The sequence below is a fragment of the Venturia canescens genome, chromosome 4 (assembly GCF_019457755.1).
Source record: "Venturia canescens isolate UGA chromosome 4, ASM1945775v1, whole genome shotgun sequence".
Classification (NCBI taxonomy): Eukaryota; Metazoa; Arthropoda; class Insecta; order Hymenoptera; family Ichneumonidae; genus Venturia; species Venturia canescens.
Window position 1 is genome coordinate 5,340,974 of NC_057424.1, and position 27,295 is coordinate 5,368,268.

The window sequence follows — 27,295 nt, forward strand, 5'->3', positions numbered from 1 at the left end:
GGCGCTGCCATCTAGTACCGAACGGTGGCTTACTCTGGCAACACTGGTCAGTTTGTCGCGAGCTTCGCTCCCGAGAACACTCGACTGGTTGTCCCGCGCTCGCTATTCGCTCCGTCGCGTATTCGAGTTTGTTTCGATGAGCCAAACTGTCATTTATTCAAACAATAAACTCTCACTGACTTTCGAGAATTATAATAACGTTTATTCGCGTCGGTAGTGGGAATAACAACGAATATATACGAATATGCAGTTGCGAAATATAAAAGTGTGCGCGAATTGAGGTTATACTTTGATTCTCAGTAATAAGTTATTTCGCGTTCATCCATATCCTTGTACGTATTAATTTATACATACGCCAATACACAGTTATTTACCTGTGTACACTTTCATACACGAACACGAAGGAACAGAAGAATAACCTTCAATTCGCCAAGTCTAAAGCCACATCGGGATCTGTAGATCAGACGGTGAGTAATCGCGAATCAACAAACAAACCAGTAGCGGCTTGACTCGCCTTATGGTTGTCTTTTTACGTAACTCTCGTTCGAGGTGAAAATTTTTCTTATCTCGTTTACACACATATACGCACATGTTCGTCGGTTTCTCGAGGGTAAAAAAATGTCTTCATGCGGTAAAAATGGGGTAGCAAACTCGTACAAACGCATTAAACAAATCTTGAAAAATAAGGTCTCGAAGAATCGCGCGGAAGCTCTTATCATGATCGATAATCGTGTTCCTCTTGATATTTCGACATAACTGCGCACTGTGAATCGCTTTTTCATACTTTGATACTTTGAAAGACATACGAGATCTGAAGCGCTCTCTCCCGGAGAACGGACGATAATTCACCATTTTTCCTCTCCGTTTTTTGCGGCTGTGCTCGAACGGAAAGTACAGTGTTTCCGGAATACGAGATAGCGCGCGTGACGTAATTCGCGTTAACGGAAACTTCTGTTTACACGCACACTCTGGACCGACACGAGCCTCAACTTTACACTTTTAATCTATGATATGGATCTGGAAGATTTTTACTCGAGACCGTAAAATAAGCAATAATAAAATCGCGGCAACGCGAGAGTGGAATTTGTTCGCCTCGCTGCTAAACTTTGCTCTCCACGTGCAAATGATTTTTTCAAAAATCTGACCCCTCGATCGATCGACGCCGTACTTTTCTGACTCCAAACGACATTCCGATAAAATTACACAAAGCGAACGATTCGCCGTGGAAAATTCAGTAGTAAACGGCAGCTTTGCAAAATGAAATCAACAACAAGAAAAATCCTCGCAGCATTTTTCCTATATAGCGAGTGTATTTCCCACAGCACGCGTGAAACTTGTTCTCAACGATCGAGTACGCAATATCATGATTCGACGAGATATTCAGTTCGTCGATTGGCGCCGGTCAGTTGAAGGATCCGTGTTTCGCTCGGATTGTAAACAAGCACAGAATACAGGTTTCCTCATGATCACAGTCACAATGGCGGAGTTCTGGGAAGGCCTTCGATCGGAATAAAAAAATAATTGCGCCATGTAGCTCCGCGTCGCTCATTTGCAAATGGAATTTCCCAAGGGATTTTGATAGTGAATCCCCGAGGGCCCATGCGGCGCGGGTGGACAATTATTATTTTTGAAAATTACTAATTCTTCATCAAGCCGCAAGTTCATGGTCGATAAAATAATCGCTGTTATTGTTAAAGGGGAAAAAAGCATAGACCAGTTCGTTCCTAGGGTACGGGGGGAACCCGTGCGAGTTATCAGTTATCGATCATCGCAGAGCTCTCGTATGATGTTGAAGTTTCCATCGTTGGAAAACAACGAAAACGAAAATTTTTCAAAGTTGTTACGCCAACTTTTTTATTTCATTAATCAGTTCAATTGGTCATAGAAATGAGGTATACAAAGTTTCGCGAAACTTGAACGACCGGAAATAATTAATTAAGGGGTTTAAAATCTTGAAAAATTTTTCTTACTCATACTATGGTTTACGCCAACTTTTTTATTTTACATATCGATAGTGTAGCCCAGTAAACATTTATAAAAAAATTGACAAAAAAATCGATTCACCGGAAAGTACGATTTAAGGGGTTTGAATTCTTTAAAATTTTTTTTTGCTCATACTATGGTTTACGCCAACTTTTTTATTTCACATATCGTTAGTGTGGCCAAGTGAGCATTTATAAAAAAATTGACAAAAAAATCGATTCACCGGAAAGTACGATTTAAGGGGTTTGAATTCTTTAAAATTTTTTTTTGCTTATACTATGGTTTACGCCAACTTTTTTATTTCACATATCGTTAGTGTGGCCAAGTAAGCATTTATAAAAAAATTGACAAAAAAATCGATTCACCGGAAAGTTCGATTTAAGGAGTTTGAAATGTTGAAAATTTTTTTTTGCCCATACTATAGTTTACGCCAACTTTTTTATTTTACATATCGTTAGTGTAGCCTAGTACGCATTTATAATAAAATCGACAAAAAAATCGATTCACCGGAAATTATGGAAAAACATCAAACACTGATGTACATTGGCTCGCGGAACCTCGAGTCGGAGGATTGTTGCCGTCTCACTCGCTGACACGCAAGCGGCGGAGACAGCGTCACTGTCTCGCTCACTGGGCCGGCGCCACGGAGACGGGGTACCTTCGTTGAGCATTGCGCTCGAGGCACGCCAGAGAGTACATACGATTCAAGGCGGTCAAAAGCTCCCAAAATTTCTCTCACTCATACTATGGTTTACGCCAACTTTTTTATTTCACATATCGTTAGTGTGGCCAAAGTAAGCATTTATAAAAAAATTGACAAAAAAATCGATTCACCGGAAAGTACGATTTAAGGGGTTTAAATTGTTGAAAAAATTTTCTCAGTCAAACTATGGTTTACGCCAACTTTTTTATTTCACATATCGTTAGTGTGGCCAAGTGAGCATTTATAAAAAAATTGACAAAAAAATCGATTCACCGGAAAGTACGATTTAAGGGGTTTGAATTCTTGAAAAAATGTTTTCAGTCAAACTATGGTTTACGCCAACTTTTTTATTTCACATATCGTTAGTGTGGCCAAGTGAGCATTTATAAAAAAATTGACAAAAAAATCGATTCACCGGAAAGTACGATTTAAGGGGTTTGAATTCTTGAAAAAATGTTTTCAGTCAAACTATGGTTTACGCCAACTTTTTTATTTCACATATCGTTAGTGTGGCCAAGTGAGCATTTATAAAAAAATTAACAAAAAAATCGATTCACCGGAAAGTACGATTTGAGGGGTTTGAATTCTTGAAAAAATGTTTTCAGTCAAACTATGGTTTACGCCAACTTTTTTATTTCACATATCGTTAGTGTGGCCAAGTAAGTATTTATAAAAAAATTGACGAAAAAATCGATTCACCGGAAAGTACGATTTAAGGTGTTTGAAATCTTGGAAATTTTTTATTGCTCATATTATGGTTTACGCCAACTTTTTTATTTCACATATCGTTAGAGTGCCCTTGTAAGCATTCGTAAAAAAATTGCCAAAAAAATCAAACCACCGGAAATTATGGAAAAACATCAAACACTGATTTACATTGCTCGCGGAACCTCGTGTCGAAGCATTGCCATCTCAGAGTCGGTGGCACGGAAGCGCCGGAGACGGAGTCGCTGTCTCGCTCACTGGGACGACGCTATGAAAAGGGTCTACCTTCGTTGAGTGTTGCACTCGAGGCACCGCACGATTCACGGCAATTGATAAATTGAAAATTTTTTACCAACCACCGTATGGGTTACACCAACTTTTTATTTTACAACTTGTTATCATGCTCTTGGGAATGATTATTTAAAAATTGACCAAAAAATCGATCTACTGGAAAGTTCGATTTGATGCGATTAAAAACTCCAAAAATTTAGGCATCCCATTCATGGGTTACCAGCTTCAGTTACGCTAGCTTTTCCATTTTGCATATTGATAGAGTGCCTCAGGAAACGTTCACAAAGAAAATGACCAAAAGTCCGAGTCCCCGGAATGTGTGATTTGAGGATTTTGAAGTCTCTATAAAATATTCTCACTCTCATTGTTCCGCAGACTCTTGCATTTTACATTTCATTAATGTGGCTTCAAAGGAAGTCTAGACAAAATCGAAAATCAAATTTATGGGCAAAATGTCATTTAATTTTCTCTCAACAATAACACTTATAAGTAGATTCCATACAGATCTTCGATATCAACAATTTCTTTAAAATTCACTGTATGAAACTTTCAATTTTCACATCAACCATCGGAATAACAATCACAAGAAAGAAACATTAGTCATCTTAATAGCTCACGAGAATCTTCTTAGCCTTAAGAGGATGGATTAGTCGGTATATCACAACCGTGAGTGCGAGTGAGATAGCTGCAAATTTTGAAATCGAAATTCTTTGACACAGTTTAACCGATTCAAAAAAGGCTCTGTCAGTCGATTTTTGCCATCGTTCTGCGTAGGCTGACAGAGCCTTTTTTTAATCATTCAAACTGTGTAGAAGAATTTCGATTTTGAAAATTGCAAGTGAAGTTAGTCGATTGATCCATACTCTTAATGAGTTTTGGTACAGTCGGTACATTGCTGCCATGCTAATCCATGTTACAAACATAGAAAATTTCAAAAAGTTCAGAATTTTTCAAAATTTGGTGATGACGTTCTTTAATACCAAACTCGACGACACATATTTCTTCAAGATTTTTCTTCTACACAGTTATCGAGTAATTAAACACGAAAGATCACGTGTATAGGCATAGCGTTTCAATTTATATATAAGTATATATTCTGGGTATAAGACCTCTGCTTCAATGCTTAATTATGTAGAGATTAAACTATGTAGAGGAAAATTTCGAAAAAAATTCTGCTTTCGCATTTTTTGTTGAAGAACGTTATCACCAAATTTTGTCCATTTCTTAACATTTATTAACATGTACCAAAACTCCTTAAAAGTACGTCTTTCGCGTTCTTTCAAACGAAAAGTCACTGACAATTCAATACCGACCACCATACATTATTTTTAATCGAGAGCTGAAACTTGTGTTAGATTTCCAGAAATATTTGTTTTATTGTCCTATTATATAGTTTGAACCCTTTTCTTATTCTTATTCCCTGTGGACTTGCTCCGGTCTTCGCTCTGCAGCGAATTGACCATACGGCCATGTTGTGATTTTCAGAATACAGAACTTTCCAAAATGCAAGGGTTACAGTTTGTACCTCATTTACGAATATTTGTTTGCCTATAGCATCGATAACAATTTCGTATATCAATAATAATTACTATACGTGAAACAATTGATTTTCTCAAAGGTATATATCTCAAAGGTAAACTTTTTACAATATACTACCGAATCATGTTCAAAATTGGAAATATAATATATTATCTAATGAACTGCACTTAAAAATTATCCCCCATTAACACAATACGATATCGTTTGTTACAAATATTGGGCTATATACGAATAAACGTAATGATTCCTTTTAAAAATGTCGCAATAAAAGACTGTCGCAGTTGGCCAGTACGACGCACTTGGGAATTCTTGAGAGGATGGATCAGTGACCTAACCCCACCTCAAATTTTAAAAGTTGAAATTCCTCGACCCAGCTTGACTGATTAAAAAAAAGGCTCTGTCAGGCACAGGTCGATGGCAAAAATGGACTGATTCCTTTTTTATTTTCATTAGACGAACGGGGTGGAAAAATTTCCCTTTCAAAATTTCCAGCTATTTCGCTCGCACTCACGATTGAGATATACAGACATGCTCTTAAGAAGGGTGGCCAGCGACGATACAATGTTGCCATGTTAAATACGTAAAAAATTTAAAAAACGTTCAGAATTTCATAAAATTTGGTGAACATATTCTTTAGTGCCAAATTTGACGATACAATTTTTTTAAGATTTCTCTTCTGTACAGTTATCGAGTAATTGATCACTACAGTTCTCGTGTATAAGCATAGCGTTTCCATATATATATGTATACATTCCGAGCATAAGAAATCTGCTTTAATGCGTAATTACTCGATAACTCAGGAAAAGAAAATTTTGAAAAAAATTGTGTCTTCGCACTTGATGTTGAAGAACATTATCACCAAATTTGATCAATTTCTTATCATTTTGACGAATGTAGCCACCCTCCTTAAAAAGTCAACAGAAACTCGCCTCGCGTTTTTGAAATGTTTCCGTAATTCAACATAGTTCTGACCTGACCAAGAAATACCTTCTTTTCTATGATGAGAAAATATGAAAAACCGACTGTTTCAGAAATTGAGTAGTAATGAAACCGGTAAAGTTGAGGTATTGAAATAAATAAATAATGAACTGAAAACCATTGTGGAATAACTATAGACTATTTCAAATTTTTCGTACGACAATTTTCTTCATTTTTCATGAATTGCAATTTTTTCAGTATTCCTGAATTGTTGTCCCTAGTGTTAAAAACGTGGAAAGTTCGAAGGCTGAGGTAGAAAATATTTTTCAGGCTTCAACTTCCGTAAAAAGTATTCTTGGAGATATCATTTTTTGCGAATATTTCTGAATTTTTTTTTTGAGGGCATCTAACAATTTTCAACCTAGATAAGTTCTACCGAGAAGGAAGAAGAGTTTTTCCAGGACTTCAGCAACCATAAATTGTACTATTCGGTAGTAAAGATTTTCATCAATATTTTTTCAACATCTTGATCGATCATTCAGATAAAATGTTACATGAAGAAATAAACAATTCCCATAGCGTGATAAATGAAAATTCAACAAATTGTACAATGTAGTACCTAGATTTATTCGATTTTTTCATGTTTTACTGAATTACTTTTATAAAGTGGGAAATGGAAAATTCAGAGTATTCCATAGTTTGGTGTTGCAAATCGAATCATTAACAGGTTGCGATTGGACTTACCAGTGGCTAGATTGTTTCGTAAATTTTTGTTAGGTCTTCATTTATAACCGCTACTATGAATTTTGAATAAAATGGTCAGAAGGTTCCATGGAAATAGAATCCGGATTTTATTGGAATCTCAGACGTTTTGCGGAAGCGTGATCAGAGATGTATAGACGGTAGAAATCACCGACTCTCATATAATTGACTGTGGTCTATGATGAACGTTAAAACTCAGACGTTTTTTCAGGGATCAAAATCATTCACGCCGGTATCGACAAAGCTTAGATATTTGGGTATATATCCTATGCATACACGTACACTAGATAGTTGCCAACCTAATCCTCGAGCACAGCACTCAACGACGCCCCCTCGCCGCCGCAATGGACGAGCAAAGGAGACAGCTACGCTACCTACGCCGCTTGCGTGCCATCGAGAAAGACAGAAATGCTCCGACTCGAGGTTCCGCGAACAATGTAAATCAGTGTTCGATGTTTTTCCATAAATTCCGATGATTTGATTTTTTTGTCAATTTTTTTACAAAGGCTTACGGGGCACTCTAACGATATGAAGAATAAAAAAGTTGGCGTAAACAATATTGGGAGCAAAAAAAATTTTTTAAGATTTCGAACCCCTTAAATCAAACTTTCCAGTAAATTAATTTTTTTGCCAATTTTTTTACATATGCTTACTAGGCCACACTAACGATATGTGATATAAAAAAGTTGGTGTAAACCAGAGTTTAACCGATAACATTTATTCAAGATTTAAAACCCTTTAAATCGAACTTTCCGGTGAATCAATATTTTTGTCAATTTTTTACAGGTGCTTACTAGACCACACTAACGATATGTGAAATAAAAAAGTTGGCGTAAACCATAGTTTGACTGAGAAATTTTTTTCAAGAATTTAAACCCCTTAAATCGTACTTTCCGGTGAATCGATTTTTTTGTTAATTTTTTTATAAATGCTCACTTGGCCACACTAACGATATGTGAAATAAAAAAGTTGGCGTAAACCATAGTTTGACTGAAAACATTTTTTCAAGAATTCAAACCCCTTAAATCGTACTTTCCGGTGAATCGATTTTTTTGTCAATTTTTTTATAAATGCTCACTTGGCCACACTAACGATATGTGAAATAAAAAAGTTGGCGTAAACCATAGTTTGACTGAAAACATTTTTTCAAGAATTCAAACCCCTTAAATCGTACTTTCCGGTGAATCGATTTTTTTGTCAATTTTTTTATAAATGCTCACTTGGCCACACTAACGATATGTGAAATAAAAAAGTTGGCGTAAACCATAGTTTGACTGAGAAAATTTTTTCAACAATTTAAACCCCTTAAATCGTACTTTCCGGTGAATCGATTTTTTTGTCAATTTTTTTATAAATGCTTACTTTGGCCACACTAACGATATGTGAAATAAAAAAGTTGGCGTAAACCATAGTATGAGTGAGAGAAATTTTGGGAGCTTTTGACCGCCTTGAATCGTATGTACTCTCTGGCGTGCCTCGAGCGCAATGCTCAACGAAGGTACCCCGTCTCCGTGGCGCCGGCCCAGTGAGCGAGACAGTGACGCTGTCTCCGCCGCTTGCGTGTCAGCGAGTGAGACGGCAACAATCCTCCGACTCGAGGTTCCGCGAGCCAATGTACATCAGTGTTTGATGTTTTTCCATAATTTCCGGTGAATCGATTTTTTTGTCGATTTTATTATAAATGCGTACTAGGCTACACTAACGATATGTAAAATAAAAAAGTTGGCGTAAACTATAGTATGGGCAAAAAAAAATTTTCAACATTTCAAACTCCTTAAATCGAACTTTCCGGTGAATCGATTTTTTTGTCAATTTTTTTATAAATGCTTACTTGGCCACACTAACGATATGTGAAATAAAAAAGTTGGCGTAAACCATAGTATGAGCAAAAAAAAATTTTAAAGAATTCAAACCCCTTAAATCGTACTTTCCGGTGAATCGATTTTTTTGTCAATTTTTTTATAAATGCTCACTTGGCCACACTAACGATATGTGAAATAAAAAAGTTGGCGTAAACCATAGTATGAGCAAAAAAAAATTTTTAAGAATTCAAACCCCTTAAATCGTACTTTCCGGTGAATCGATTTTTTTGTCAATTTTTTTATAAATGCTCACTTGGCCACACTAACGATATGTGAAATAAAAAAGTTGGCGTAAACCATAGTTTGACTGAGAAAATTTTTTCAACAATTTAAACCCCTTAAATCGTACTTTCCGGTGAATCGATTTTTTTGTCAATTTTTTTATAAATGCTCACTTGGCCACACTAACGATATGTGAAATAAAAAAGTTGGCGTAAACCATAGTTTGACGGAGAAAATTTTTTCAACAATTTAAACCCCTTAAATCGTACTTTCCGGTGAATCGATTTTTTTGTCAATTTTTTTATAAATGCTTACTTGGCCACACTAACGATATGTGAAATAAAAAAGTTGGCGTAAACCATAGTATGAGTGAGAGAAATTTTGGGAGCTTTTGACCGCCTTGAATCGTATTACTCTCTGGCGTGCCTCGAACGCAATGCTCAACGAAGATACCCCCTCTCCGTGGCGCCGGCCCAGTGAGCGAGACAGTGACGCTGTCTCCGCCGCTTGCGTGCCACCGAGTGAGACGGCAATCCTCCGACTCGAGGTTCCGCGAGCCAATGTACATCAGTGTTTGATGTTTTTCCATAATTTCCGGTGATTTGATTTTTTTGTCAATTTTTTTATAAATGCTTACTAGGCCACACTAACGATATGTGAAATAAAAAAGTTGGCGTAAACCATAGTTTGACTGAGAAATTTTTTTCAAGCATTCAAACCTCTTAAATGGTACTTTCCGGTGAATCGATTTTTTTGTCGATTTTATTATAAATGCGTACTAGGCTACACTAACGATATGTAAAATAAAAAAATTGGCGTAAACTATAGTATGGGCAAAAAAAAATTTTCAACATTTCAAACTCCTTAAATCGAACTTTTCGGTGAATCGATTTTTTTGTCAATTTTTTTATAAATGCTTACTTGGCCACACTAACGATATGTGAAATAAAAAAGTTGGCGTAAACCATAGTATGAGCAAAAAAAAATTTTAAAGAATTCAAACCCCTTAAATCGTACTTTCCGGTGAATCGATTTTTTTGTCAATTTTTTTATAAATGCTCACTTGGCCACACTAACGATATGTGAAATAAAAAAGTTGGCGTAAACCATAGTATGAGCAAAAAAAAATTTTTAAGAATTCAAACCCCTTAAATCGTACTTTCCGGTGAATCGATTTTTTTGTCAATTTTTTTATAAATGCTCACTTGGCCACACTAACGATATGTGAAAAAAAAAAGTTGGCGTAAACCATAGTTTGACTGAGAAAATTTTTTCAACAATTTAAACCCCTTAAATCGTACTTTCCGGTGAATCGATTTTTTTGTCAATTTTTTTATAAATGCTTACTTTGGCCACACTAACGATATGTGAAATAAAAAAGTTGGCGTAAACCATAGTATGAGTGAGAGAAATTTTGGGAGCTTTTGACCGCCTTGAATCGTATGTACTCTCTGGCGTGCCTCGAGCGCAATGCTCAACGAAGGTACCCCGTCTCCGTGGCGCCGGCCCAGTGAGCGAGACAGTGACGCTGTCTCCGCCGCTTGCGTGTCAGCGAGTGAGACGGCAACAATCCTCCGACTCGAGGTTCCGCGAGCCAATGTACATCAGTGTTTGATGTTTTTCCATAATTTCCGGTGAATCGATTTTTTTGTCGATTTTATTATAAATGCGTACTAGGCTACACTAACGATATGTAAAATAAAAAAGTTGGCGTAAACTATAGTATGGGCAAAAAAAAATTTTCAACATTTCAAACTCCTTAAATCGAACTTTCCGGTGAATCGATTTTTTTGTCAATTTTTTTATAAATGCTTACTTGGCCACACTAACGATATGTGAAATAAAAAAGTTGGCGTAAACCATAGTATGAGCAAAAAAAAATTTTAAAGAATTCAAACCCCTTAAATCGTACTTTCCGGTGAATCGATTTTTTTGTCAATTTTTTTATAAATGCTCACTTGGCCACACTAACGATATGTGAAATAAAAAAGTTGGCGTAAACCATAGTATGAGCAAAAAAAAATTTTTAAGAATTCAAACCCCTTAAATCGTACTTTCCGGTGAATCGATTTTTTTGTCAATTTTTTTATAAATGCTCACTTGGCCACACTAACGATATGTGAAATAAAAAAGTTGGCGTAAACCATAGTTTGACTGAGAAAATTTTTTCAACAATTTAAACCCCTTAAATCGTACTTTCCGGTGAATCGATTTTTTTGTCAATTTTTTTATAAATGCTCACTTGGCCACACTAACGATATGTGAAATAAAAAAGTTGGCGTAAACCATAGTTTGACGGAGAAAATTTTATCAACAATTTAAACCCCTTAAATCGTACTTTCCGGTGAATCGATTTTTTTGTCAATTTTTTTATAAATGCTTACTTGGCCACACTAACGATATGTGAAATAAAAAAGTTGGCGTAAACCATAGTATGAGTGAGAGAAATTTTGGGAGCTTTTGACCGCCTTGAATCGTATTACTCTCTGGCGTGCCTCGAACGCAATGCTCAACGAAGATACCCCCTCTCCGTGGCGCCGGCCCAGTGAGCGAGACAGTGACGCTGTCTCCGCCGCTTGCGTGCCACCGAGTGAGACGGCAATCCTCCGACTCGAGGTTCCGCGAGCCAATGTACATCAGTGTTTGATGTTTTTCCATAATTTCCGGTGATTTGATTTTTTTGTCAATTTTTTTATAAATGCTTACTAGGCCACACTAACGATATGTGAAATAAAAAAGTTGGCGTAAACCATAGTTTGACTGAGAAATTTTTTTCAAGCATTCAAACCTCTTAAATGGTACTTTCCGGTGAATCGATTTTTTTGTCGATTTTATTATAAATGCGTACTAGGCTACACTAACGATATGTAAAATAAAAAAATTGGCGTAAACTATAGTATGGGCAAAAAAAAATTTTCAACATTTCAAACTCCTTAAATCGAACTTTCCGGTGAATCGATTTTTTTGTCAATTTTTTTATAAATGCTTACTTGGCCACACTAACGATATGTGAAATAAAAAAGTTGGCGTAAACCATAGTATGAGCAAAAAAAAATTTTAAAGAATTCAAACCCCTTAAATCGTACTTTCCGGTGAATCGATTTTTTTGTCAATTTTTTTATAAATGCTCACTTGGCCACACTAACGATATGTGAAATAAAAAAGTTGGCGTAAACCATAGTATGAGCAAAAAAAAATTTTTAAGAATTCAAACCCCTTAAATCGTACTTTCCGGTGAATCGATTTTTTTGTCAATTTTTTTATAAATGCTCACTTGGCCACACTAACGATATGTGAAATAAAAAAGTTGGCGTAAACCATAGTATGAGCAAAAAAAAATTTTTAAGAATTCAAACCCCTTAAATCGTACTTTCCGGTGAATCGATTTTTTTGTCAATTTTTTTATAAATGCTCACTTGGCCACACTAACGATATGTGAAAAAAAAAAGTTGGCGTAAACCATAGTTTGACTGAGAAAATTTTTTCAACAATTTAAACCCCTTAAATCGTACTTTCCGGTGAATCGATTTTTTTGTCAATTTTTTTATAAATGCTTACTTGGCCACACTAACGATATGTGAAATAAAAAAGTTGGCGTAAACCATAGTATGAGTGAGAGAAATTTTGGGAGCTTTTGACCGCCTTGAATCGTATTACTCTCTGGCGTGCCTCGAACGCAATGCTCAACGAAGATATCCCCTCTCCGTGGCGCCGGCCCAGTGAGCGAGACAGTGACGCTGTCTCCGCCGCTTGCGTGCCACCGAGTGAGACGGCAATCCTCCGACTCGAGGTTCCGCGAGCCAATGTACATCAGTGTTTGATGTTTTTCCATAATTTCCGGTGATTTGATTTTTTTGTCAATTTTTTTATAAATGCTTACTAGGCCACACTAACGATATGTGAAATAAAAAAGTTGGCGTAAACCATAGTTTGACTGAGAAATTTTTTTCAAGCATTCAAACCTCTTAAATGGTACTTTCCGGTGAATCGATTTTTTTGTCGATTTTATTATAAATGCGTACTAGGCTACACTAACGATATGTAAAATAAAAAAATTGGCGTAAACTATAGTATGGGCAAAAAAAAATTTTCAACATTTCAAACTCCTTAAATCGAACTTTCCGGTGAATCGATTTTTTTGTCAATTTTTTTATAAATGCTTACTTGGCCACACTAACGATATGTGAAATAAAAAAGTTGGCGTAAACCATAGTATGAGCAAAAAAAAATTTTAAAGAATTCAAACCCCTTAAATCGTACTTTCCGGTGAATCGATTTTTTTGTCAATTTTTTTATAAATGCTCACTTGGCCACACTAACGATATGTGAAATAAAAAAGTTGGCGTAAACCATAGTATGAGCAAAAAAAAATTTTTAAGAATTCAAACCCCTTAAATCGTACTTTCCGGTGAATCGATTTTTTTGTCAATTTTTTTATAAATGCTCACTTGGCCACACTAACGATATGTGAAAAAAAAAAGTTGGCGTAAACCATAGTTTGACTGAGAAAATTTTTTCAACAATTTAAACCCCTTAAATCGTACTTTCCGGTGAATCGATTTTTTTGTCAATTTTTTTATAAATGCTTACTTGGCCACACTAACGATATGTGAAATAAAAAAGTTGGCGTAAACCATAGTATGAGTGAGAGAAATTTTGGGAGCTTTTGACCGCCTTGAATCGTATGTACTCTCTGGCGTGCCTCGAGCGCAATGCTCAACGAAGGTACCCCGTCTCCGTGGCGCCGGCCCAGTGAGCGAGACAGTGACGCTGTCTCCGCCGCTTGCGTGCCAGCGAGTGAGACGGCAACAATCCTCCGACTCGAGGTTCCGCGAGCCAATGTACATCAGTGTTTGATGTTTTTCCATAATTTCCGGTGAATCGATTTTTTTGTCGATTTTATTATAAATGCGTACTAGGCTACACTAACGATATGTAAAATAAAAAAGTTGGCGTAAACTATAGTATGGGCAAAAAAAAATTTTCAACATTTCAAACTCCTTAAATCGAACTTTCCGGTGAATCGATTTTTTTGTCAATTTTTTTATAAATGCTTACTTGGCCACACTAACGATATGTGAAATAAAAAAGTTGGCGTAAACCATAGTATGAGCAAAAAAAAATTTTAAAGAATTCAAACCCCTTAAATCGTACTTTCCGGTGAATCGATTTTTTTGTCAATTTTTTTATAAATGCTCACTTGGCCACACTAACGATATGTGAAATAAAAAAGTTGGCGTAAACCATAGTATGAGCAAAAAAAAATTTTTAAGAATTCAAACCCCTTAAATCGTACTTTCCGGTGAATCGATTTTTTTGTCAATTTTTTTATAAATGTTTACTGGGCTACACTATCGATATGTAAAATAAAAAAGTTGGCGTAAACCATAGTATGAGTAAGAAAAATTTTTCAAGATTTTAAACCCCTTAATTAATTATTTCCGGTCGTTCAAGTTTCGCGAAACTTTGTATACCTCATTTCTATGACCAATTGAACTGATTAATGGAATAAAAAAGTTGGCGTAACAACTTTGAAAAATTTTCGTTTTCGTTGTTTTCCAACGATGGAAACTTCAACATCATGCTCTCGTCACGTTTGCAGATTACGTGCCAGTGGCACGGACGGAGACTCTTATCGAGGAAAATGGTGCGCGTTTTTATAATTCGCTCGTGCATAATAAAATAATCGCTAGACTTTCGCTATTGCGTCTATTAATTACGTGAATTTCGAAGCGCGGTTATTCTTCCCGGAGGTTTTATGAGCAGCGGTGTCCCTCCCGAAGCGAATTCGATATGAAAAAAGGTTTTTTTTCTGCCTGTAATTCCGCGAATCCGCGGGGCGAGTACACTCGGCCCGTATCTATAGAATTCGTATCCATTCTGTCGCGCCTGTATTTGACGTATTTTAAAAAGTTGTCTGACCGGAATGAGAGGTCTCTCGGCAGCTCCGCCTCGTTCCCACGTATGTATGCGTGCGCGCGCGACGCTCACGTCGCTCACGTGTGCGTACGTCCGTGTCGAAAGAGAACGCAAAAATAAGGACGTGCCGTAAGTACGAATAGGTGAATTTCTACACAGAACGTCGACGTTTATTTTTTCATCCTCGGCGCACCGCGAAGACTCGAGCACACCCGCGAAAGTGTTTATTCACGAGAACAATTAAGCAAAACCGGATTATGAACCAAGAAAAAAAGGTCAACGTCCCTGATGGGTCTGTGTGATTTGCACGCTCGGGACACGAGTCTTCTTCTGCTGCGTTGGTACTGAAAAACATCCACTCGAGAATCACAATTGAGTGTAATTTATGATAATTTATGCCATTATTATTATTAATCGCGTTAACAGCTCGTTCAATCATTAACTTCGTTAAATATTTAGTGCAATGAAAAAAAACACACACACACACACAAATTTGTCAACCGATCGTAACTTGAGTTGAAAATTGTATGGAAACGAAAAAATAAAAAAGAATAAAAGCACTCTTTTCGGTACAAATTTCGAGAGTCAGAATGACACGGGTCGAATCTGAAAGAGATAGCAAAAGCGAGGGAGGAGACAAACGATAAGAGTTTGCTGTGTATATTCAAAGTATCGGGGCCTCGCGTTTCCAGAAGCTTAGCAATGCGAGTGTAAATCGTCAGATCACTTGGCGGTGGTACGAAGAAGTCACTGAACCGATTATTGGTCAATGCCATTGTTCGTTTCGTCACAGTCAGCCCAAGCCTCGAACAATTTAACTGCGTGCATAAATGCCCGGAATAAATAAATTGTGCCAAATTCTTTCCTACTATTGCGTATCAATTTATTGAATTTGATCTCCTGAACGTGGAGATTCATAATGATAGTACGTTCGAGATAAGGCTCGAGAACCTTGGTCGATTTGAACGGTGAGATTTTAGTTATTCTTCAATCGATAGTCCGAGGAGACAAATTTCTGATCGCACTCGTTTCAATTTTATTCTTCTTCTTGTTATTCGAAGTTGGCGGCGCGAGGTCAAATTTTAGAAACGAAGCACAACCCGAAATAGGAAAAATGCGAACGAGAAAAAGTTTTTTCGTGTATCCACCGGCAGCGAGCGAGCGATGGTTGAGCGATCAGAGCTTTGGCCTTGACCACTCATCGCAGTTGGAATCGACGGTTCACAGTGGGAGGAAGTTAAGAGAGCACGAGCTGAGAGAGAGGGAGACAGAATTACAAAAATTAGTCGTCTCTCTGCTTGTGCAGACAGCTCGTGCGTGTGCTCAGAATAATGATAAATAAGAATGGCCGTGTGAATAGAATTTGGCGCGGTGGCTTTGTAATACTTGACAGATGCGTTGGGCGTTTCCCCAAACAAGGACGCCGTTCGAAAATCACATTAAGATACTAATTTCTGTCTTGACAATAAAGAAATGCCTACAATAGAAAAATCAAACGAATGGGGCAGGTTCTTAACCCTTACTAGTCACACAAGGTCCAAAGTACCCCACTCACTTTCGGGGACGATAAATAATTGAAAAACTGTAAAAAAAAATAAAATAAAAATACTGCAATGTATTTTGAACCTTTAAGAAACGACCATAACGATTTTATTCTATTCGTGCTATTTTTAATATTAAAAAAAAAATGTCAAAGAAAAGAATGCAGGAAAAATGACTTTTTTCACAAAAATTGATGTAGAAATCGTAATTTTCAATTTAAAAAAAAAAAAAAAAAAAATCAACTCGTTCTATAAACCTGAGAAATCACGCTTTCAGGTTATTAGTTAAATTTGTCACGCTGGGGTGGATCGGACCCCGGATCTTCGCACGGTCTGACTCGATCGACTACCAAAACTAAACTAACGGACCCTTTCAAATAATAACGATGAGGCTCTCTTCTCAAAGGTTCGAACTATCGACCGAAGGCACCACAAGTCCCATTTTCTCGAAATTTCTATTTGGTATAGTCGGCCGAAAAACGGCTGGGGTCCAATATACCCCGTGTGACTATTAAGGGTTAATAAACTTTGTCAAAACCTATTGGACGAATGACGCTGAAGTTTCCAACGTTGGAGTCCAACGAAATGATCTAAAAAAACTCTCAAATAATTCCAGTAAAACTCCAATTTTGTTCCCTGCCGAATTTCCAATTCGTAATTTTTTAAGCCACATCAATAATTCGTGAAATAATAAAATAATGAATTATAAATCTTTTTTTCGTTCATTTCGTTGAACTCCAACGTTGCAAACTTCAGCGTCGTTCGGACGAATCCTGAAAACATTTGTTTACCGAAAAGAATTCGAGACTGAAATTCCATGCTCTCAGCCGAAGCTTTATTCTCATATTCTCAGCTCTACTGGCACGAGTTTTTTAAATAGGGTATTAAACCTTTTTTTGAAAACTGTTTTAAAATAATCCTGAGATCGTAATAAACCAGTAGAATTTTTATTTTAATTTTATAAGACCGAAAACTGTCTTGAAAACTATTTTTTATTTATGATTTTCAATTTTATTTGTGATTTATGATTGTCACTCCGTTAGTAAACAATACAATTGCGAAAGACCAAGTAATAAGATTTGTAAAAATAATGAGTTATAGTGGTATATAATTGGTGTCTCGTGCCTGAATGCAATAATACAAGTGTAAAAATGCCACAAAAATTGTGGATTCATCGCCACCATCAACATATTTATCATTGGTAAATTTGTACTATCCGCTTTCACAAAACCGTTTTCCATAATGCGATTTTAATCAAATGAATGATAAAAGTCCACAAACGTGCATAATAACTTGTAAAATTTCAAAATAACATAATGCGCACAATAAGAATCTAGATTGTTTACTATCGGAGTGACGTCACGTTGGAATCCAATATGGCGGATGACACGTTTTAGACATTTGAAAAACGGATGAAAAAAGACGATTTTAAAAATTGAATTATAAAATGTACATTGCATTTTTGTGAATAAATATTGACGTTTCTCGTTTACTTTTTACGAAATCTATCATAATCATGCATTTTTATATTTTTTTTTACATGGTGTAAAATAGCCTATTTTAAGATACGATTGACCTTTGTGGTATTCCAGGGTGTCTAACGACTTGAAAAGTCATGAAAATTCTTAAATGTCATGAAATTACACTCGGACCTGAAAAAATCATTAAATGTCATGAAAAATTACCAAACAACCTGATTTTTTACGATCTCTGCAACGCTCATTGTCATTGTCGATAATTTGGTTTTCTTCAACATGATTTCAAAATTCGCGGGGTGGCGACAATGTCTGGTTCGTCAATACTCATCATCGATATAAAAACGAATATCGAATGAATAGTTTGTAAGAAAAAAAGATTCTTTCTTTCAAAATAAAATATCATTTCTTTGTTATTTTTATTGAATTTTTTTATAATTAAAAGATGAATAAAAAGTATGAGAACCATAAGAAAAGTCATGAAAAATTCCTGTTCCTTGACTTAAAAAGCCTTAAAAGTCATGAAATTTCTGTTCTGGTCAAAATTAGACACCCTGTATTCAGAACTATATCTCGCCAGACAACAATTGAAATTCGACGGGATTTCCCGTTCGGCGAGGAGCGAGCGTTAACCGCCTCTTCTCTAATGACCCGATTCATATGTCACTCGCTTGTCTCTGTAACCGTTGCGCAAAAATAATCATGTTTGTCCAAACAGGGATCGGAGGTCGGAGGGAAAGGGAGGAGAAAATAAAAGAGATTATGGATTGGCGATGGTGGTGCGTGCTTCTATCGCTGTCGGTGTCCGCACGTGGCTCGGAGTGTCCCGAGGGCGCTGGATGCAATACTTGTATACGATATCCCGAGGATATTTACCAGATGACTTGCGCCACGGCGAACAATGAGATCGTAACAGTGGACATGCGCGCGAACGATTACGTGCAAATGAATTGCCGGAAGTCGGTGAATTGGGCGACGTTTAATATCGGCTCGCCACAGATAATACGCGGTGTCAAAAAGGTTCTCTTCAAAATGTGCAACTTACCCGAAGAAAATGGACTCGCTTCGATTACCAACAAATTACTTATCAAGGATCTTCAGGAGCTGTATTTCTCTTCGTACAATAATCTCAGCTCGAAACTCACCAACGAGACTCTGAAGGGCTTCAACAGTGTAAAAACTTTGTCACTTTTGAGCAACGAATTTACCACACTCCCGGGAAGCCTGCTCGAGGATATGACCAACCTGACTTTTCTCGATCTTCGGTACAACAATTTGCATCAACTGCCCAAAGATTTTTTCACCCCGCCGAAGCTCGAACGCCTCGAGATCGGCTACAACAAGCTCGCCTCTCTGGACCGAAACTCGTTCGGAAATCTCTCGCGTCTCAAAATACTCAACATATTTGACAACGAGATCGCGAACATCGAGCCCGATACTTTCGACGGACTCGGGGCTCTCGAGAGACTCGATTTAAAATTGAACAATCTCGAAAGCCTTCCGGCCCAAATTTTTCATCGTCTTTCCAAACTCAAGGCCATCAATTTGTCCCGCAATAACTTCTCCGAAGGCTCGCTGCCCGCTGACCTCTTGAAAAATTGCACCGATCTCGAGGAATTCACTCTCGAGGAAAATTCGAGAAACATGACCACGCTGCCCGAACGATTTTTCGCGAATTTCATGAAACTCGGCACAATCGAGTTGAAGAAAATCGGATTGACGATCCTGCCCGAAAATTTATTTCAAGCCACCGTTAATCTTCAAAATCTCAATCTCGAAAGGAACTTTCTGTCTACTCTACCGAGCAACATCTTCCAAGATAACTCACATATTTTGACACTCGATTTGAGCTTCAACGAAATATCATATTTGCCCGATGGCATATTTTCGAATCTACGAGATATCGTCAGGTTGGATCTCTCCAGGAATCACATCGCCACTATTTCTGGGTAAGAATAGTACCTCAATTTTTTTCAAACGCCCTCGTGCTTTATCTTCGCTATTTTTCATTCCTTCTTCCACGAATTAGATGTTTTGTTGATAACGATACGACTTTTCCTGGATTATTCAGGAACCTTTTCTCCGGATTATCATCCCTGCAGGAGTTGAACATGGAAAGAAACAACATGACCGACATCGATTTGGAAGCGTTTATTTCTCTGCAAAAATTGAAGATAGCGAGATTCTCGTACAACTCGCTCACGCTTAAATCCTTGTGGGGAGTACTCGGTTCGCCCTTCAAATCTTCCACAGAACTTGAAGAGCTTCACTTGGATTACAACAACATTTCTGACATATTCGACGACTGGATGTTGACAATGAACTCTCTTCGATTGTTGAATCTCTCCCACAACAGCTTCCAAATTATAACGGTATTTATTTGTTCTTCCTGTCACCGGATAAAATTCCATCACTTGAGAAAATGGTGAAATCGTGAAAAAAAATCCCTGCCGATTCTGCGCGTTCTCCAAATAATTTGTCTACGAAGTTCATTAACTAAGCGTGAGGGACTACAAAAAACGTACGAAGAGTACGAATAATTGAAGAACAATAATGATCTCGATCAAACTGACATGCGAGAGCATTAATTCTAATTTTCATTGAAGAGGAATTTGAAATTGTTTGTATTGTTTATTGGGGTTAATGGAAAGGCTGTGGGGGTTTGTGTGCGAAAAAAAGATAACGAAGATTGACTGTGACTCGGAGCTAAACTCTTTGTGTGTACTTTTTTTAAATTCTCGACGACTCCAAACAATGCTCACAAGGAAAGGTTCTCTGCTGACGTCCTTCGATTTTGATGAAATTTAAATATGTTATTCTACATCAAAATCTAAAAGACACGTATTTTTTTTTATCGGCGGAAAAACGTTTCTAGGGGTTGAAATCACCCTTCAAAGTTGAGACCTCCGAGGGGTACTTTTCAGGTTTCACCTATTTTCACCTGAGATAATAGAATGCACCCAAATGGATAATTATCTTAATGATAAACGATGAAAAATGCAACTGGTTTCATATCGGAGGGTTGCATAGGAAAAAAGTTATAGGGGTTGAAATTCACAAAATCGTTATAACAAAAAAAGTATTGCACCTATCTCGATGAACTTAATTGCATTTCGAAGAGGGCAAAAAAATAGTAGATACGGGTTTTTGCGTTTTTCTCGCAAATCAAGTTAAGGGGGTGAACTACCCCTATATATGTTTACATCAAATCTCAATAAAACGGCAGTAATTTTTTGTTTTCCTTATTTCCTCTGGTCGTGATACGTTTTTCCTTATTGATAATTCTGACTGATTTATATTTGGCAATGAGATAACACAGGCATACGATGAGAGCTTACACATATTCGTTTCGGTAGATAAGACCAAGATTTGGGATGACGCATAGAAAAATTGCGTAGTCAAGTAAAAAAAAAAGAGAGCGTACAATATGCTTATAGGTGTGTTCCACTTATCGCCCAAAACGCCCAAAATGCCCCAATATCCTATCCCAGTAGCCGTCGTCTGGGCGTTACGGGCGATAAGTGGAACGCACCTTATATCTTTTATTGATAATATGTCAACAGCAATAAATAGAAGCGAATATATAATCGTATGCTCTATTAGCCGTTGTAAGTACTGCAGTAATGATAGTCATCGAAAAAGTGTTTAAAACATAGCGACTTTTTACACCAGGAACAGCGAACAATAGCAACATTTTCACATCCTGGAACTTCACAATGTGAGTTGCAAGAATCTCCAAATGCAAAGTCTACAGGATTTTCAAAATTGGCTGGTTTTTCTTCAATATAACCACTTTTGTACCAAGAATATTTGAAAAGATCGATATAACGTGGTGACGACAGTTGGTTATGAACGAGTGACTGCAGCTTTATGATATTATTTCTCAAATGCAAATCAATATTATAATTCATCAATAGACAAGTATCAGAAAAATGTCTAACAAAATTTTTCCATACTCGGAATCCAAAAACATCGAGGGGTTGGATTTTTCCGGTAGTTCCTTTAGGTATAATCATTACTTTGACATCTCTATTTGAAGGTTTTACATCAAGTACAGCTTGGGGGCAGTGTCCAGTCCAAGAATCAATCAGTAATAAAGATTTTGAACCAATTTTCGGGAAAAACACATGCTGCAACCAAATTTTGAAATGATCTGAAATTAGAAAAACGTATTTTTTTCATTCGAAAAAATATCTATACACAAACAGTGGGTGTAATTTATACCTGAAGTAAGCTTCCCAGACTTGGATACTTCTATGTACACATTATCTGGTCTGAAAAGCGTTTTCTCCACTATTGGACCAATCTTGCCGGTTGGTTCTTTTAAAACCAAAAATAGAGGAGATAGCAGTTTGCCGTCAGCTGATATAGTCGGCTGAATCGTATAACTGTGGGTCGTAGATGAGACTGATTGTACAAGACATTGTACTTGCTTTTCTCCTTCGATTGCTAAAGTTCTTCCGGAATGCATTTCTAGCTGGAAGCCACTCTGATCTGCGTTGAATGTATTTGACAATTTGTATGTTGCAATATTTTGCTTTACGTCAAAGACAAATTTTTGAATTTGTTGTTCCAAGATTTCTCCATCTTCAATTGTTTTGGATGTAATGAACTTATTAATTTTTCTCGATACGATACGATGAGCCGCTTTAAATGATTTTATCCACTTAGGAGATGGTTTGAAACGAAAATCAGAATGCCCTATTTCTTTTTGAGCATGTAAGGCCCATTTTTTCAAATCGGAATCGTGCACTATTAAACCAGCATCCACAGCAGCTTTGAAATTTTCCAAAGTGTAACTACAAATTCGTGCTAATTTTTCTTTGTACGTCCCACCCTTGTTCAAATTGTGTGCCCACCGCTGCAACTGTCGTATAGATTGCACTCTCTTGAACTTTTGTTTAACACTGCCCAGACTTAAATTTCCTTTCTTCCCGCTGCGCCAATACTGAACGGCCCTTAATTTGTACTCGTAAGATAAATCTTCGTCATCACGAGTGCATGTATCAGGCGGAAGTTCTGGTTCATGCAAGGCGTTTGCCCACTCCTTATCTTCAACAATTTCCATTTCCCAATCCTTGAACGGTTCTTCAAAATCCAAAGAATTTTCTTCTACCATTTCAAAACCACTGTATTCGTTCATTGCAGTCAACAAAATATTTTCAAAGTTTTCTTTCAACTGTATTTCATCGTTATTCACTGGCGAATCCGGTAAATGCATGACTTCAAAAGTTGCGAGAAGCATTCTAATAACGTTCAAAGGATTTATCTTCATTTTGATTAATACTTGCAACTTCGTTTTAAATAGTCTCGAATTGTAAGGCACTTCTTTCGTGTAGAATAAAAATAACCGACTGTGGTGAATATATTCCGCGATCGCAGTTTTATCACTGCTTCTGCGTCGTATTTCAAATCTAATTTTGGGAGCGAGTCACAGACTGAACAGAGATGACTTCCAAATAACACCGTCAAGTAAAGGGACGGGGGGGGGGGGAGTTGATGATAACTTGAATTGATGATAACTATAGAAATGTGTCAATATTTACCGAATTTTTGTGAAAAACATAAGGAATAGATATTTTTGGAATTTGTCTTGGGAGTTATTCAATATTAACTAATAAAAAAAATTGTTATCTGTAGAAGTTATCCCATCAGTAATTTTTGGCGGGAAAAAGTGAATTCTTTCAAACTATGGATGTGATAGAATTTTCAACCGAAAAATTTGATGTTCTCGCATTTTTCTTGCTCAATTAGGTAAAATCCATTGTTTAAATAAATTTTGAATAGAATCTTCTAAGTATAACTAGAAGAGTCAGATTGCTTCAAATGATAAATAAACCATAAGGATTGGACGCATACTTTAGGTTCTATAACTTTCACTAGTTATGAAAATGTAATTTCGAGAAAAATCTATCCATCATTTAAGATGTAAATATTGAAAATGTGAAGGAAAAACGTATCACGACCAGAAGAAATAAGGAAAACAAAAAATTACTGCCGTTTTATTGAGATTTGATGTAAACATATATAGGGGTAGTTCACCCCCTTAACTTGATTTGCGAGAAAAACGCAAAAACCCGTATCTACTATTTTTTTGCCCTCTTCGAAATGCAATTAAGTTCATCGAGATAGGTGCAATACTTTTTTTGTTATAACGATTTTGTGAATTTCAACCCCTATAACTTTTTTCCTATGCAACCCTCCGATATGAAACCAGTTGCATTTTTCATCGTTTATCATTAAGATAATTATCCATTTGGGTGCATTCTATTATCTCAGGTGAAAATAGGTGAAACCTGAAAAGTACCCCTCGGAGGTCTCAACTTTGAAGGGTGATTTCAACCCCTAGAAACGTTTTTCCGCCGATAAAAAAAAATACGTGTCTTTTAGATTTTGATGTAGAATAACATATTTAAATTTCATCAAAATCGAAGGACGTCAGCAGAGAACCTTTCCTTGTCAGTATGATTGTTGAGCTTTGAATAATCTAGAAAGAACTTTTTTCAGAATGATTACAAAGATTTCTTGTCATTTCAGGACGGAGATTTGCAGTTTTTTTCACCGTTCGTACAAGTCGACTTGTCTTACAACAAAATCCGTCATATTAATCTGGACAAGGTGGAAATTTGGGCGACCGACCGAGACGACCAGCGGAACGTGAAGGTTTCGGTGGAAAATAATCCGATTGAATGCGATTGCGAGCTTTATAGTTTGCTCCGTTATCTCGAGGGAGAATTGCATCCTAACGTGCAAAATGCTTTCCACTTGGTTATTGGACAATTGAAATGCACCGGGCCGCAAGACTTCGCTGACATAGCGATTATCGATCTAAAGTCCAGTACTTTAACATGCGACATTAAAGTCACAAGAAACGAGAGCGATTGTCCGAGCTTGTGCACTTGTTATTCGAGGCCTTTTGACAAAGCTTATATAATTAATTGTTCGAACGTCGGTCTCACGGAGCCGCCTCAAAGCGTTTGTACAGAAAGTCCACATTCGAGTATACATTTGAATCTTAGCGGTAATTCATTGAACGTAATGCCTGATTCTGAGGGATGTGGTTACGACGAAGTTACCGTATTGGACTTGACTCACAACAATATCTCGAAAATCTCCGTTGAAAATCTTCCGAGAAATCTAACGGTATGTATTTTGTCTAAAAGGAATATTGGACTTGTTCGTACAATTTTTAGCGAGTACGCAACGAAGAGGAGAGCTTTAAATCTTTCATTGATTTTCAGGTGCTGAAATTGAATAACAACGGATTGTCAAGGTTGAATCAAGACGTTATTGCTCGGTTAGAAAACTCGTCAAAACTGTTGGACCTGACGTTACACTCGAATCCGTGGGACTGCGATTGCGAAGCACGTCAATTTTTCAACTTTGTACAAAAGAAGAGCATCAAACTTCCTGAACTCATGAAGATCACTTGTTCCGGTAGAGAATCACTTCCGATTCACCAAATGACCCCGGACGAGCTCTGCCCCACGAGTAACACGTGGATCATCGTCGGTTGTTCCCTAGTTGCTCTTCTCGGTTTGATCCTCGGGACTCTAGCCGCTGTGTACTATCGTTATCAGATGGAAATCAAAGTTTGGCTTTACGCGAAAAATTTGTGTCTCTGGTTCGTGACGGAGAACGAGCTCGACAGAGACAAACTCTTCGACGCGTTCATCAGTTATTCTCACAAAGACGAGGACTTCGTCGTTAATGATCTGATACCGAAACTCGAGGCGGAGCCAAGGCCATTCAAGCTGTGCGTACACTTCCGAGATTGGCTGGCCGGCGAATGGATACCGAAGCAGATCGCACGCTCGGTCGAAGAATCACGACGCACGATCGTCGTGCTGTCGCCAAATTTTTTGGAAAGCGTCTGGGGCCGCATGGAATTCCGGGCTGCTCACAGCCAAGCTCTCAGCGAAGGGAGAGCGCGAGTGATCGTTATTTTGTACGGTGACATTGGTCCAACGGAGGAACTCGATCCTGAGCTCAACGCATATTTGAGCATGAATACATACGTTAAGTGGGGCGATCCGTGGTTTTGGCAGAAGCTCGAATACGCGATGCCACATCCGCCCGGAATAAAGAAGCGTAAATCACGTAAAAGCATTTTTGAAAGTACGCAGCCTCCTCGCATCGCAATGCCAAGCGACAAATCCGAATTAATAAACTCATCGGGGACTCCCTCCACACCGCCTATTTCAACCACACCACCCGCTGATTCTGTCAAAATTTTCATAGTCAACGGTGTCACGGACAACGAATATGAAAAGCCAGCGATCAACAACATCGATCGAAATGCCTTACCTCCAGCTATCACTGATTTAAATCCTAATAAAAGTAACAGTGTCTTCAACAAAATTCAGTGCACGACCGTTTGACGCGATACTTTCTGACTCGAAAAATATTAAATCGTATCTTTCTCACCGAAGTTGACGAACATTTGAGAATTCCTAGAGCTGAAAGAAAAAAAAAACAAAAAATGGGACGCGACACGTTCGCGGGAAAAAGAGCATTTTCCATTCTACGCGCTATGCCAGTAAATATTTTTCACAAATTAACAGTGTACTCGGACGAGTTACTTGAAATAGAACTTGAATGAAAATCGACGAGAGACGTTACTCCCGGTAGAGAACAAACTTCGGAAGAAGATTATTCGGACGAGCCCCTTCTGGGCCTTGCGACTGCCATTGTTCTCTCAATTTCAATTGACCGTTAGAACCTTGATCAACTTGACGCGATCCGTTTTGAAAAGGATCCACCGTGCTACCGTTTTATGAACTTCGCACCAAATGACTGAAAAATATCGATACGCGATGTTTCATTTGCATTTGATACTCATTTTTTCCTCATCATTTTAATTTATTACGGACACTAATATAATGTCATCAGTAACAAAAAAACAAACATCATTCTTCCGGCAACTGATTGCCGAATTTAGACGTTATAAAAATACATACTGAAATTGTAAAAATTTCGATATTTTTGACCATTCAAAAATTCAGGTGAATTTCGTATGTGGCTGAAAGATTTTTTTCGAAATTGTCCTATTTTTGACAACATGATCCGTAATTTCTGTAAGACTGAGCATAATTATAGTTCACCACGTTACCGTCATAAATTGTAATTAAAATTGTATATATAGATATAATTTTGTAAGCGTACAAAATAATAAATATTCGAATAGTTGTTAATTTTTTTTTTTTTTTAAATGTACTGGCAAACATTTTTTATGTGTCGTCAGTGGTCTACAATAATGGGGGAGGTTCCAGAGAACACATTTTCCAATTTTGGACGTTCTCGATCTTATATTTTTTTGAAATTTTTTTTTTAATCGGCGAGTTTGAGAAATTCAAGTTTCCCATTGCTCAAAAC

The 27,295-nt window shown here is 37.2% G+C and overlaps 1 protein-coding gene across 2 annotated transcripts; it reads left to right on the top strand.

Moving 5' to 3' along the window:
- The first annotated feature begins 65 nt into the window (after positions 1-65).
- LOC122409794 (protein toll-like) lies at positions 66-27,114 on the top strand. Of its 2 annotated transcripts, none has more exons than XM_043417603.1 (5): positions 66-467; positions 18,639-19,869; positions 19,992-20,292; positions 24,458-25,063; positions 25,162-27,114. In XM_043417603.1, the coding sequence occupies exons 2-5, from the start codon at positions 18,683-18,685 to the stop codon at positions 26,299-26,301; spliced, it is 3,234 nt and encodes a 1,077-aa protein (XP_043273538.1). In that variant the 5' UTR covers positions 66-467; positions 18,639-18,682; the 3' UTR covers positions 26,302-27,114. The 2 variants fall into 2 exon arrangements, with proteins under 2 accessions (XP_043273538.1, XP_043273539.1); XM_043417604.1 differs by lacking the exon at positions 66-467 and adding an exon at positions 17,151-17,326.
- The last annotated feature ends 181 nt before the right edge of the window (positions 27,115-27,295 follow it).

Coding starts and splice junctions, on each gene's coding strand:
- LOC122409794 (XM_043417603.1), top strand. CDS start 18,683: ATGGATTGGCGATGGTGGTGCGTGCTTCTATCGCTGTCGGTGTCCGCA. Junction 19,870..19,991: donor CACATCGCCACTATTTCTGG/GTAAGAATAGTA, acceptor TGGATTATTCAG/GAACCTTTTCTCCGGATTAT. Junction 20,293..24,457: donor ACAGCTTCCAAATTATAACG/GTATTTATTTGT, acceptor TTGTCATTTCAG/GACGGAGATTTGCAGTTTTT.